This window comes from Amphiprion ocellaris, chromosome 18 (assembly GCF_022539595.1).
Source record: "Amphiprion ocellaris isolate individual 3 ecotype Okinawa chromosome 18, ASM2253959v1, whole genome shotgun sequence".
In the NCBI taxonomy this organism is placed as follows: domain Eukaryota; kingdom Metazoa; phylum Chordata; class Actinopteri; family Pomacentridae; genus Amphiprion; species Amphiprion ocellaris.
Window position 1 is genome coordinate 33,339,952 of NC_072783.1, and position 14,645 is coordinate 33,354,596.

Genomic DNA, 14,645 nt, shown 5'->3' on the forward strand with positions numbered 1-14,645 from the left:
GGACATAAAATTGATCTTGTTAATTTTTTAACAAGCTTAAATGTGTCTTTCAGCCCTGAAAATGTCATGTGGAAACAAAAATGCTGGAACACATAAGGTTCATTTAAAAATGTGACTCTTGGACCAACCCCCATATGTATTCAAGGAGCTATAGGTCTAAAAATATTCATAGTATGAGGGTAAAACTTTGCACTGCTTCATTAAATACACTAAAATGATTCTGAGGGGATTATTTTAGTTTGATTTCACATTAAATCAACCAAACCTGTAAAATCTATCATACAGAACAATAAAAATGATCACAATAGTCTTATAAATGTACAGTCGAAGTGGAGCAGAAGATTTGTTTGCAAACTTTTAATGAGACAAAAAGAAAACAATAAATTACAAGAAATCTGGATAAATAAATATTAAGCTATTTATGCGTTACCTTCATTTTCAGAAACAGTGCACTGACCAAACAGCAGAAAGAAAACAGGCGGAGAAAAGAAAAAGGGTTCGTATGGCAACAAAGTGATCGCTGGGATTCAGAGTTTCACATGAATGAGTCCTAAAGTTGATCTGTCGATGCATCAAAGTCTCTGAATCACTCGTGCAGTTTGATGTGATTCATTCTGTAACTCCTTCATCCTAGAAATTCTTTCACAAGCTGCAGAAGCTTTTTTGTATCTGGTGTGCAGCTGGTAATTTAATATTCAAGGTGCGATCAAAAAGTTCAGAGTCTTTTCCTGTTGAAATTATTAACTGTCACAACTCAGGATGTTTTACGATCATCATTGCGTTTTTGTGCATGTTTTCGATTTCACTGTGGAAAACATTTAAACACAATCTGTGTCCGTCAGCAGAATCCAGAAGTTTAGAAGTCTCTGTCACAGTGCTCTTTCACTAAACTCTGATAACCACACCGACCACCTCCTCTGTAATTTAATAACAGTGTGAATTTCCCCGCTGCGGGATCAATAAAGGGTTAATCTATCTATCTATCTATCCATCCATCTCTGGTCTCTACAGCATTAAAAAGCAAGAGGATCCACCTGGTGGCACAACCAGGTACTACAGTCAATCTACAGTACTTCTATTGTGCATTATTTAGGCAAATATTATCAGCAGAGGCTAAATAAATGGATTGGAAGCCTAAAATACTTCATCAGGACATCCTTAGTTTTGACTGTAAAGAAGGCACGTCAGTAAGGAGCTCGACCAAAACCATGCTAGATGTTTTTTCCAATATCACGTGGTTGAGCATCATAAATTCATCCCCCATTCTTCAGAGGCGTCTGTAGAAGGACGCTCAGCACAAACAACCTAAACTGTGAGATAGTATGTGGGTGCTCCAGTTGCGCTTTTTGGCCACAATAAGACAAGCATCAACCTAACCCTAACCTTCCTACCCGCTAGATTTGGCTCACTGTGAAGTCAAAGGATCACTGTTTCGACACTTCGAAGGAGCTTTCCAAGCGCTGTGTCACTGCACAAGATGACTTTAAATCAGGTATTATTACTGCTTTTTATTCAGGCACAATCTCTGAACTTTTTGATCACACCTCATATTACATCGTCACACATTTCTCTCCTCCCTTTATGGAAACATTTGCAGTAGCTGTTAGGTGCTCGGTGTGCTAAACCAGAACAAACATCGACTGTGAAAAGGCTCTGAGGCCAATCAGACAGATTTCCAGGTGAGTGGGAGTAATGACCAGAGCATCATTACAGAACTGCAGGAGCTTTCAAAAGGTGACATTTTAGGAAAAGAAAAAAAAAAGATGAATCATTTCATCTGCAGATTGGAAATCAACATGAAGTCAGACCTGTAAAGCAGAAGGTGTCACTACTGAAGGTAATAGAGGATCCTCTTATAAAGCAGAGTCCTCTTATAAAGCGGATCCTCTGTGCAGGTCCAGGCATCTCAGCAGCAGCTTCAGGTCCACCTCCAGCAGGACTCTGCTTGTTGCTTCCAGGATTGATCTCTGCAGCTCTACAGACCTTTCAGGGAGGAAACCTTCTTCTTCCGAGCGGCCAACATCTCGTAGAATGGGTCTTTGCTGATGGCAGCTCTGCAGGTTGAACAGAGAAAACTGTTAGACTTCATCATCGTCAGCCCCATCATCTGCAGGAGAGAACCTTCAGCTGTGACTCACTTGATGCTGTTGATCCATTCATCCTTCTCCTCTGCGGTTGGGGCTGAGATTCTGTAAAAAGTGTGGTTGCCCTCGACGACGCGGCCGTCCGCCTCCGTCTTGCAGGCCTTGATCACCTGATCTTTGTGATTGGGGATGAAGAGCTCGAAGCAGTTCTGGGAGAAACAGAAGAGACGAGGTGAGTCAGGAGGTTTATGGACAATGTTGGACTTTCTGTAAGTACATGAGGGTCTGAGAGCGTTAATGACAGTCAGCATGGACCCTCTACAGCTGGAGAACATATTCTCTAAGGGAACTACAGAGTAGGATAATAGAAATGCATCTCTGGTGTCCTTATGTCTGCAGAAAGTTCATACAGTTGGACGGTGGTGTATCAGAAGTATTAGGTAGTACTACGAGGGCAGTAAAGGTACTTTAGTCAGTAGTAACGTGTCTCCGTAAACAGATTAGTTCTGAAAGTCTGTGTCATCGTCACAGATAAGTCATGTCACTAAGGTGTCGTCCTGCACTTCTCACAGCAGAGATGTGGATAAATGTGACCTTCAAGATACTGAGGTTTACTTCAGCTGCTTCACCAGAACTAGTGAAGCCCAATCTTCTTCTTAAGCATTTTGTAGCAGAATTTGCTAATTTAAGGTGATTATTAGAAGACAATCACACAATTTGTGCTTTTCACCTGTTAATCAAGCAGTTTAACTGTATTAAGTGTTCGGCAGCAGTGGAGGAAGTATTCAGATCCTTTGCTTTAGTAAAAGTACTGAAAACACATTGTTAAAAGTCTGCATTGAATATATTTATACCATTAGATCGTTGTTATTATGCATTCATGTGAAAGCAGGATTTTGCTTTTGTAGTAACCCAACAGTTTTACTTTAACTTTAACTTTATGACCATTTTGGAGGCATCAGTCCACATCTGAGTGCAGCTCGATATCACCAGATATTTATGGATCATTCCAGAACTGGAGGACATCTGGGCTCCAAAATGTTTGAAAAATCAGCCTTCTCTTCTCCAGTTTTCTGCTCCATATTGATCAATAATAGGTATTGATTGGCTCAGCTTCCACATCAATGGTAGCATTTTTATTCCATGTTTTCTGTGTTGTTTTGAACCCTTTTTCTCAGTAGAAGCTAGATATTTAGCTGCTGCTACTGCTGACCAAGAGGACAAACTGACTGATGGAAAACAGTCCAAAGAATTAGTCTCATCCTGATAATATGAGTTGTAGTGGTGTTGTGTGTTTTTGTGATGTTTTTGCGTCTTTTAGTGGTAATTTCACCAGTTTTTATAGTGATTTTGTGTATTTTTGCTGTGATTTTTCATCTTTTTATGGGGATTTTGTGTGTTTTTGTGATAGTTTCCTCCTTTCGTAGCATTTTTGTGTGTTTTTATGATGATTTTGCATGTTTTTCTGGTGATTTATGTCTTTCTGTCATGTTTTTTCATCTTTTTATATTAATTTTGTGATTTCTTAAAAATAACTTTGCCTTCTGTTGTAGTGATTTTATGTGTTTTTGTGGTGATTTGCATCTTTTAGGTAGAGTGAGACATTGAATCAAGGCTGATGTTATAAAAGTATGGAAAATAGAAGAGACGACATAGCTTTGCTCTAGTCATTCTTTAGGAACACTGATGATAATGTTAATTCCAGCGTTTCATGTGATTCACTGTTTTCTTCTTCTACCAGCTAAAAAGGTCATGCTAACACATTGTGGGAGACGTTCATACATCATAATTATTATTTAAAATATTATATTGATTAAAAAACTGTTCTTACAGTTACAAGAGACATCAATGAAAAAAAATAAAACCAAACAAAGGAGATTTAAATTTCAGTTTAGCAGTTTTATTTGAGATTCAGTTTGGTCATCAGAGGAAAACAACATTTTAGGGGGTAATTCAGACTTATTTGGCGTTTTTAAAAATATTTTCAAACATTCTTTTCTCCTAGTTTCTTTTAGATTTGGTCTCAGGACAAAAACATTTACACAACAACTGCATGTTTTAGTATTTTGTACATGGATTTTTGGAAATTTAATGGGTGGGACGTAAAATGTCCTCCAATTCTGGAATAGAAATCTCTCCCATGTGAACATTTCCTCCATTTTGGATGTTTTCTCTACCTTTTACCTGACATAAATCAAACCTACAGAGATCTAGAAGTGGCCACCGAGTGTCAGAAAGAGAAAAGAAAGAGGATCACTGTACTGGTTTCTTGGAGTCGTCGACTTCTCTGATGCTCAGATTTTCCAGTGGAATGATCCCTCTGGGCTCCTTGTCCTTGTAAACAGAGAAAATAAATTACAGTGTGAGAGCTGTAAGTATAACATTCCCCAAACATGCATACAGTATTTAGGAGATTTCAGGACAGGAGTTACTCACAGTGGTGTATTCAAAGTAGTAGAGGCAGTTATCTGTGAGGATGAACCAGCGTCTCTTCCAGGTCTTCACTCGTCCACCTGAGGACGGATTGCAGGTGAGTTACGACTTCAGAAAAGACACAAAACTGGACTCATATTGAAAGCGAAGCACACCGACGACACAAAGCAGCAGGTTAATCAGCTGGCTGCAAAAGCTGAGGTTAAACTCGGGTCAGTCGCCAGTTTAAAGAGCCCAGAAGTTAGAAAACTATACATTTTCCACATCAGGGCACAGCAGCAGAGGATGAAATTATTGGTAAAAATCAATGATCTGGCTTCATTTGCGATGCGAAGGTGAATGCATACAGCCAGTGGAGGTTAAAAAAAAAAAAAAAAAAAAGGTGGCGGTGGGGCAGCTCAGAAGCAAAGCAGTGCATTAAAGCTGTCTGAGGGGTACGTACCTCCTGGAGCCAAAACCATGAAACACAAACAGACAAGGAGAAGGTCAACAGCAGTACAACTCAAACTATTTCAGTGTTTAACATGAACTCAGGTGCTGATACACGTCCAGTCCAGCAGAGGGACGACCTGTTTGCACTGATCCACAATGAAATGAAATATTTTAGTTCACATACCGAGTTTCAGCAGCCATCCCTCTCTGTCGGGGTTGAAGAAGGTGTGTGTGAGGTCGTTCCCATCGTCCTCCGGGATCTTAAAGGGTTCGTTCTTGATACTGTCGTACAGATTCTGTGGAGGATGCAGCACAAAGATGAGTATCTTTTTTAATCTTATCTGACCTTTATTTAGCCCTGTAAAACCCAAACATAGAAAAAAAATGCAAAAAAAAAAAATTATATATAAATAATAAAAACTAATAATTAAAAAAATACTCTCCATAAAATCTGTACAACCCAAATATAGAAAAATTTTTTTATTTATATATAAATAATATAAAATAATAATTTAAAAATATTCATACATATAATCTGTAAAATCCAAATATAGAAAATAATGGAGCAAAAATAATATAAAATAATAATTTTTAAAACATTAAAAATATTCTATATATGTACATATAATCTGTAAAATCCAAATATAGAAAAAAATTGCAAAAACAATATACATTTATTTAGATATAATTAATACAAAATAACAATTAAAAACATAAAACTGATATATTTTTTGAACAGTGAGTTTTACAGGGTTAACCAGAAAGTACCTTGAAAATAAAATCATATTTTTCCAGGGATTATGATAAAGTTACAAATATTATGAACAAGAACATGACAAGTAAAAAACACCTGTGCTGTTTCAAGTATGGAAGATAAATACAGAAGCACTTTGTTAGAAAAATCCCCACATTGACAAAGAAAAGGAAGAGAAAAGTTTCATTTTGCTTCTCGAGCCTCTTTGGAGGTAGTTTTTCTTTGAAATGGGACTGTTGTTGATTTTATAATAAGCTCAAAAAGAGTCATGTAGGGAAGTTTGGTTTCCTTCTGAATACTCTCTGGGGTGATTTCACATTAAGTTGTGCATTTCCCTGATTCCTATGAACAGCTGGTTCTAATCCACTGCCAGTTAGACACTATAGAAAGGTGAGAGGATACAACATTAAACATGATGCATTTCTTCAACCCTCATCTGAAGACAAGCACCAGCTGAGAGCACAGATACAATACAACTACAGTGCTATAGTTACTGTGGCTGGACTGCTCCTATTGGACAGGTAAAGTAATGGACAGGGTGTTCAAATTTTTTTTTAAAAAAAGTCACGTGATGTTTTCTGTCTAAACTTCTTGGCACAGTGGGACTTCTTTCAACCATGAAATGAATTCCTTGTGGTTTCAGTGTTTAGAATACTGTCGGTAACAGCAGTGAAATAAACTCCTCACCCTGAGCAGGTCCTCTGGCAGGTCTCCTCCGTCATTGATTCCTCTGTTCATGGCGGTGAATCTCTGAACGGAGGGTTTGTCCTTCACGTTGGGGTTGTGCAGGCTGGTGTTCAACATGATCACAGCGAACGACAGAATGTAGCAGGTATCTAAGAACAGACACAATGAAGGATGTAAAAACCACAATGCACCCACCGATGACATCTATAAGGTCCGACTGACTGTGATAGTGTCGTTGTGTGTGTAGTGTTGTGTGTGTAATGTAGTTTGTAATGTTGTCGGAGTTGTTGGTCCTCTTTGTCTACTTTTACTGAAAAGCCCAACCAGGGACGGGAGATGAAACTTAGCTTCATGCTATACGCTCTATATGTAAGACATCAGATGTTGTCTGTTAACTGCATGGTCCCCGATCAAATAAATAAAGAATAATAATAATTACTCAAACACATCAAAAAAAAAACTTTCCTGTGTTTCTTACAGCTGGTTTCAACTATAACTATTTTTACTGTTTCTGTGTAAAATACTTGAAATAATAAGCTTCTACAATAAATATGAATTAAAACTGATGATTGCTTGTGTGTTTTTCCTACAAACAGAACTGCATGAGGCTGGAATAAAGTTATTTTAGGAGACATAATTGTTTTGCTGCTGCTTCTGTAGATTCACTTTGACAGTATTTAATAAGTTGGACTTTAAGTTGCTTTTCTCGTGACGCTGGCGCCTCTTCCTCCACTGAATGCTCACGTACCTGTGCTCTGAAACACTCCGGGGTTGCAGTGGCAGTATCGCTGGGCGAACGCCTCCATCATGCGGTCGATCTTCTGAGCCTCGCCAGGCAGCCTGAAGCTCCACAGGAACTGCCTGAGGGCCTGAACCAGGTTCAGATCTGTGAACTCGTGCAGCTCTAAGAAGGCGTGAAGAACCTCGATGTTGAAGTCGTCTCTGAAGATCCCACACAAGAAACGCACCCACGAGTGCACGAACGCAGGGGGAGGAAACGGAAAAAGACAGGATCAAGAAGTGAACACGGCTGAGTTTAACTCACTGAGAAGTGAGACACAAAGACTCGTGGATGATCTTTTAGAACTGAAAATGCAACACAATATTATATACACTGTTCTGTACAAACAAACTGTCCTGTTTGTTGCCTCCTGTCATATTTTTACTCACTGTGGGATCATTTTTACTCATTTAACAGCACAACCACAGCCAGGAGAGAAAATTCCCAAAACGTTTGAGCAGTCTGATACAAACATAAACTGAAAAAACCTGAGATCAACATGTAGAGCGTTTTCCAAAGGCCCAAAGGTGTTATTAATACTGGACAGAATGGTGGCTCTACATACTGCAGATATTTACTACTTACATTTTAAATTTGTTTTCATATTTGTCTCCTGTGTGCTCTGTCTAAACACAGTCACATCTGAGTCATTAATGCAGAAGAGTCAAACTCATCTCAGTTCAGGTTCCACATTCAGCCCAATTTAATCTCCAGTGACCAGTAAAAACATAACATAACAACCTATAAATAACCACAACTACAAACGTTTCCTTTGTTTTAGTGCAAAAAAGTACATTCTGAAAATGTTCACATTTAATGAACATCGCTTTTACAAAACATCATAAACGACCTGAATATAAATTCAGTTTCAGCAACATTCAGCCTCAGTTTATCATTTACACATTAAAACTTCCACATCGCAGTTTATCAACAAAATGACAAAACCTTTAGTTTCAGGTATCTGGAACTGAACAATATAGGATTTTATTTTATGATCAAAATAACAAAAGTCAGACAAAAACAGACAAAAATACAACATGAGACAAAATATTACAAAAATGAGACACAAAACGACACAAAACAAAACCAGAGACAAAAAATTAGACATAACAGTTACGAAGCGACAAAAGAATGGACAAGTGACAAAAATGAGACAAAAAAAATGACAAAAGCAAGAAACAAACAACAAAAAACGACACGAAACAAAACAAAAAGAGACAAAAAGTTAGACTAAGAAGTTAAAAAGTGGCAAAAAATGGACAAAAACGAGACAAAAAAATTACACAAAATGATAAAAAAGAAATAAAACGACAAAAGAATAGATGATACAAATGACATGAAACGAGAAAAAATATGACAAAAAGCTTAAAGTGACAAAAAATGGACAAAAACGAGACAAAAAATGACAAAAAAAGAAAGAAAACGACAATAAAAAATAGACAACACAAAAATGACAAAAACAACACACAAAACAAAGAATAAAGCAAAACGCAAAATGACAAAAATAAGATAAAAAACACAAGCAAGACAAAAAGGAAACACAAAACAACAAAAACATGACAAATGACATAAGTCAGACAAAAAAAGATAAAAAACAACAAAAACAAGACAAAATGTTACATATTTTTAAAATGTATGATCCAAACAACTTGTCATGGTCTAGAAATGATTTTAAATTTACAGTTTTACTAATTTACAATCTGCAGTTAATGTCTTCTCTGGAATTTTTACACTTTGAGGGCCGGATTGGACCCTCTGGAGGACCACTTTTGACCCACGGGCCTCATGTTGGACACCCCTGCATTGATGGTTTCCTAGTTGCAATGAGGAGATGATTTTTTTTACATTTCTACAGAATCTGGCAAATGTACACAGTTTAATTTTGCCAAATTTTAAAATAACGTAGAATAAAGTGACTTCTATCAAATATCATGATTTTAAGCCTTAATTATTTGGGCAATTCTCAGATGTAACTGAAAGCCACATAAGTTCAAGGACCATCAGAAAGCTGACAATAACATGTATTTATGATACGCCAGTAGGTAAATGTGTACATCTAATAAATCTTCATAAACAGAGGAAAGCCCATGTGTAAATGCTATATAAATACTAATAAAACATTAGTATTTTGTTTGCCAGTTGTCACATGTCATCGTTTTCTGGAACACGTGTGCCTCTGCAGTGAAATGAACTGATAATTAGAAGAAACGTGGCTGGTATTACCGACCTCTCCCCCAGGTAGTCTCCGATGGCCGTCTTATTCAGCCCTTCTCCCTTGTAGAGGAACTGGGCGATGTCATCACTGGTGTTTTTTAGCAGTGAGCTGTCGATCAAGAAGCAAATCCCCTGAGAGAAAACCAGAAAACACAGAACGTCACACACTGGAAATACAAACACACCAAATACGAAAGAAACTAAACTTTATCCAGAGAGCTGAAAACAATAAGATAATTTTGGAAGACAGTTTGTCAGTTTCATGGTTTTAACTCTTCTAATCAATTAATTGATCTGAGTCAGTTTAAATAAAAATGAAAATGATGCTGCCTCTCTCAGCTGATTATGTTCATGACCTCAGACTTCGGGAAATCAAGTTGGACATTTTTGTCTGAGGTTTTTCTCGACTAAAACCTTCACCAAACTGAAAATCGACTTTGCATTTATCTGTTCCATGAAACAAGGAAGTGCTCTGACAGCGTTTTTACCTTAGTGGGATCCATGTTGAACTTCTTACGGCCCGTGGCCATCTGTTTGTTCCTCTGCATACTTTTCCTAAAAACAGATGAACATCTTCTTCAAATACTCCATCTTTTCATGGTTGAATCAACACTAATTTACTGAAAAGAAATAGCAAACCATCTGGTTTCAGGGAGGATTTGTTGTTTTTCTCTATTTAAATCCTCATCACTGACCTGGACGACACATTTCCACCTTCTTCAGACAATGAAATGAAGCTTTCAGTACATTGAAAAGAGATGAGTGCATACTGTATTTGCAGTATTCTCCACTGAATATCTTTTGGTCTTGAACTCTTGGTGACACAAAATAAGCAGTTTTAAGGCTTCATTTTGGTTTTTGTGGAATAATTGGGGCAGATAACGGGAAAAAAAAAATCGCTCAAATTGCCAAACACGACTTATATTTTCATTCAAAATGTTGTCCGTTTTCAAGGTGGCAGTGTCATATTTCTGAACTTTTTGAAAATGAACAAATTTTAATGATATTATCATTGTCTCGGGAATTCTTTGACACTCGAAAAACATGTTTAAACACCATAAAACCTTGTTCATTCAAAGTCATAATGGAATATGGGATGTCCAGATGGAGGGACGGACAGACAGACGTATAGATAGATAGACAGACAGACAGACAGACGTATAGATAGATAGAAAGACAGACAGAGACAGACGTATAGACAGACAGACAGACAGACGTATAGATAGATAGAAAGACAGACAGACAGACGTATAGACAGATAGAAAGACAGACGTATAGACAGATAGACAGACAGACAGACGTATAGCTAGACAGACAGACAGACAGACGTATAGATAGATAGAAAGACAGACAGACAGACGTATAGACAGATAGACAGACAGACAGACAGACAGACGTATAGATAGACAGACAGACAGACAGACAGACAGACAGACGTATAGATAGACAGACAGACAGACAGACGTATAGATAGATAGAAAGACAGACAGACAGACGTATAGACAGACAGACAGACAGACAGACAGACAGACGTATAGATAGATAGACAGACAGACAGACAGACGTATAGATAGACAGACAGACAGACAGACGTATAGATAGATAGAAAGACAGAGAGAGACAGACGTATAGACAGATAGACAGACAGACAGACAGACGTATAGATAGACAGACAGACAGACAGACGTATAGATAGATAGAAAGACAGAGAGAGACAGACGTATAGACAGATAGACAGACAGACAGACAGACGTATAGATAGACAGACAGACAGATACTTTATTAATCCCGAGGGAAATTACAAGGGTCAGAATGAGAGCCACTTTAGATCTAGCTATTAAAAGCTATACATTATAGCGCTAGCTCTTGTAAATTTGGATTCAAAGTGCTAAATTCTCTATATTTTGACTCCCAAAAGATAACGCCATGTGATAATATATTGGATCACATACTGGAAATGGCTGACATCTTAAAAAAATGGTTGCTATTTTAATAAATTCAAGTGGCTAACATTCTGTTATTTCAACAAATGATGGATACACGAGCCAGTTTTGGTGCTCGTATGACAAAATTAACTATTCTCTTGATATTTGCTGTTATCTTCTCCACTAGAAATCGGATGTGACGTTAATAAACGCAACATTTAATTAAAAAAATAAACTATTTCAACAATCCCAAAAGGCAGTAGGCTCTGTTCTGAGTGTTTCTGACTTGTTCCATGAATTTATTTCCACTGAAACCAGGCTGAGTATATGAGTGCTGCCTTCGCACGAGGCACAGAGATGGTAGCTGAGACACTTTACCTCTCTTCAGACAGACCCAGGCTTTCAATCTCAGTGGTCACCTCTGCTATCTCATCCTTCAGCCTCTGAGAGCAGACAGAAAGAAGAAGAGGGATGAAACGGAAGGAAGAAGGGAAAAAAAAGGGACCGTGAGTTTTTGTTTGGCTTTGGAGCACATACATGTGATGTTTGTATGATATCTAACCCTTTACATAATCCTCTGCAGAGGCTTTGATCACACCGTCACAGTGAATTACACATGCTTGTCTGTTCCGCCTACATCTCAGTGAAAAACACATCCAGACGAGCACTTTGCTGCCGAGGAGGCGACCCACTAGAGCAGGAGGTCAAACTCATTTTAGTTCAGGGGCCACATTCAGCCCAATTTGAACAAATGAGACAAACGACTCCAAACTAAACAAAAAAGAGATTAAAAAAATTTGACAAAAAAGTTACAAAGCGACAAAAAAAAAAAAATGAGGCAAATTACACAATACAACGCATAAAGCAAACACAAAATGACAAAAATAAGACATAAAACACAGGCGAGACAAAAAGGAAACAAAACGACAAAAGTTGGACAAAAAAAAGGCAAAAAAACAAGACAAAATATCACAAAAATTAGACACAAAATGACAAAAATAAGACACGACAACAAAACTGGGAAACAAAGTGACAAAAACGTGAAACAAACAACAAAAGTTGGACAAAAAAAATTACAAAAAACTACAAAAACAAGACAAAATATTTCAAAAATTAGACACAAAATGAAAAAAACAAGACACAAAACGGCAAAAACGAGAAACAAAATGACAAAAAAATGAGACAAACGACAAAAAACAGATACAAAATGACAAAAAAAATAGACTAACACAAAACAAAAAACTCACAAAATCAATGCACAAAACAATGAATAAAGCAAAACACAAAATGACAAAACTAAGACACAAAACGCCAAAAACGAGAAACTAAATGACAAAAATGTGAAACAAATGACGAAAGTTGGACAAAAAAGATAAAAAACAACAACAACAAGACAAAATATTACAAAAATGAGACACAAAACGACAAAAGAACAATAGACAATCTAGTATTTTACTTTATGATCCAAACAACTTGTCATGGTCTAGAAATGATTTTAAATTTATAGTTTTACTAATTTACAATCTGCAGTTAATGTCTTCTCTGGGATTTTTACACTTTGAGGGCCGGATCTGACCCTCTGGAGGACCGCTTTTGGCCCACGGGCCGCATGTTGGACTCCCCTGATCTAGAGCCTCTACAGCTCCAGACATGATTCCCTCTCCCTCGGTCAGACTCATTCTGTCTCTGGGCAGGAGTTTCCTTGAACAGCTGCTCTGTGCAAAAAATCCTCTCTGGGAACTGGAGCACCTGTTCTGGGGTCAGAGCCCACCACCCTCCCCTCACCCAGAGCTGATCCAGATTCATCCAGCCCACCCTCCGACCCCAGGCCTGTTAGAGCGTTACACTGGTGTGGAGACGGGAACATGCAGGATCTAAGACTTCGACTGGCTTAGCTTATGGAGAAAAGAACAGAGGAGGGAAGCAGATGGAGAAACTCTGAGCCCAGAAAAGATAAAGGACCGGAGCTTTCCATAAGCCGACTGCTCGTTTAAGTCCAGCTGTCGACGTTAGCATTTACATTTTTGATTCTAATACAACTGTTTTGACTGACAAGTTGTTCGTCACTAGCCTCCTCTTAAATGCAATGATGATCGACAAAGGTGATGTGTATAAAAGTTCGTGTACACTAGTGCACAAATACTAGCCAAAAAACTGATCAATAAAAGCTGAACTGATTGCCCAAACCATGAAAACTTCACTAGAGAAGCTACTTCTATATATATGGCTGGCAGCTACTTGATAAAGCATTTTCCAGATGTACTATACAGATGTTTGTGGGTTTGAGGAATGGACAAAGGCATGAATTATTTATATTTCCACTGTGCTTTATACAGCAAAATATGAACCGAAGTTGAGCTGATTTAGTAGATTTGAGCAATTGGAGTCAAGGGATTCACACGTTTTGATATTTTGGTCGATTTTCTAATCGATTTCAAATTAACACATGGGACTAAAACATGTTCCTCCTAAAAATAATCTTTTTAATTTTCAATAAATAAGAGTGCCTATAGAAAGTATTCGCACCCACTGGACGTTTTCCCCTTTTATTGCTTTTCAACATTGAATCGTTTTACCAAAAAAAAAAAAAAAAAAAAGACTTTCCCTTTCATTTCTATGAAATAATGTGAATTAGTCAAAAATATAAGTGATTGCAGGTTTTCACTCACTTCCAGTCGGTATTTTAGTATATATTTAGTTTTTTTTTCTGTGAATTATTGTCAAAAAAGCCAAACTGCCCATGACTCAGTGTTGAAAAGGAATAAAAGAAGAAAACTTTCCTGTATGCTTCTACCAAAACAAAACATTAACTATCTTTGTGGCATGTCTTCATAAACTTTACAGTGAAGGTGTCAATAAATAGATAAAAACTAATAATGAGGGCCTAATGGTTCTTAATTAGATAAGTTCATGTGTAGGAGTAGCTTTAAATATTAACAGCTATTTATAGACTGTGGGGGTTGAGAAGAATAATTCTCCTTTAATTCACCATCAGGTGGATAAACGCATTAAAATATACAACAAAACATGTGATTCATGTATATGATGAGGTTGGGCATTAGAATGTGACAGATGACGCCACATTTGATTTTTAAAGGACAGTTTTTCAGGCCTGGACCCCCCTAACCAGCTCCTTTTTTTCTACTGGGTGTTTGAAGATGCTGATGGACTGAGTTAATAACGGGACAGAGCTGCTGGTAGATGAGGTCTCAGATTAGAGCTACAATCGTGAACAGCTCTGTGTGAGCGAGGGCATGTGTGTGAAAACAAGGCTGCGCTGCCCTAGCCGAAAAGGTAAATAAGATTCCTCCATGTGCGTTTCCATGGCAACCACC

General features: G+C 37.6%; 1 protein-coding gene across 3 annotated transcripts in view; it reads right to left on the reverse strand.

Annotated features, from left to right (window-relative positions):
• Positions 1-218: 218 nt before the first annotated feature.
• The window catches only part of cyth1b (cytohesin 1b), a 36,958-nt gene continuing 22,531 nt past the window's right edge, over positions 219-14,645 (reverse strand). For 2 of the 3 annotated variants that reach the window (XM_023292263.3, XM_023292262.3), the window contains exons 3-12: positions 11,689-11,753; positions 9,874-9,940; positions 9,399-9,517; positions 7,139-7,332; positions 6,391-6,539; positions 5,134-5,245; positions 4,521-4,597; positions 4,347-4,418; positions 2,139-2,293; positions 219-2,054 (exon numbers count right to left, since the gene is read on the reverse strand). In XM_023292263.3, coding sequence (XP_023148031.1) covers positions 1,976-2,054; positions 2,139-2,293; positions 4,347-4,418; positions 4,521-4,597; positions 5,134-5,245; positions 6,391-6,539; positions 7,139-7,332; positions 9,399-9,517; positions 9,874-9,940; positions 11,689-11,753 — 1,089 coding nt within the window. In that variant the 3' untranslated portion in view covers positions 219-1,975. Of the gene's footprint in view, positions 2,055-2,138; positions 2,294-4,346; positions 4,419-4,520; positions 4,600-5,132; positions 5,246-6,390; positions 6,540-7,138; positions 7,333-9,398; positions 9,518-9,873; positions 9,941-11,688; positions 11,754-14,645 lie in introns of all 3 variants that reach the window. The other variant, XM_035958158.2, reaches the window with a different exon arrangement.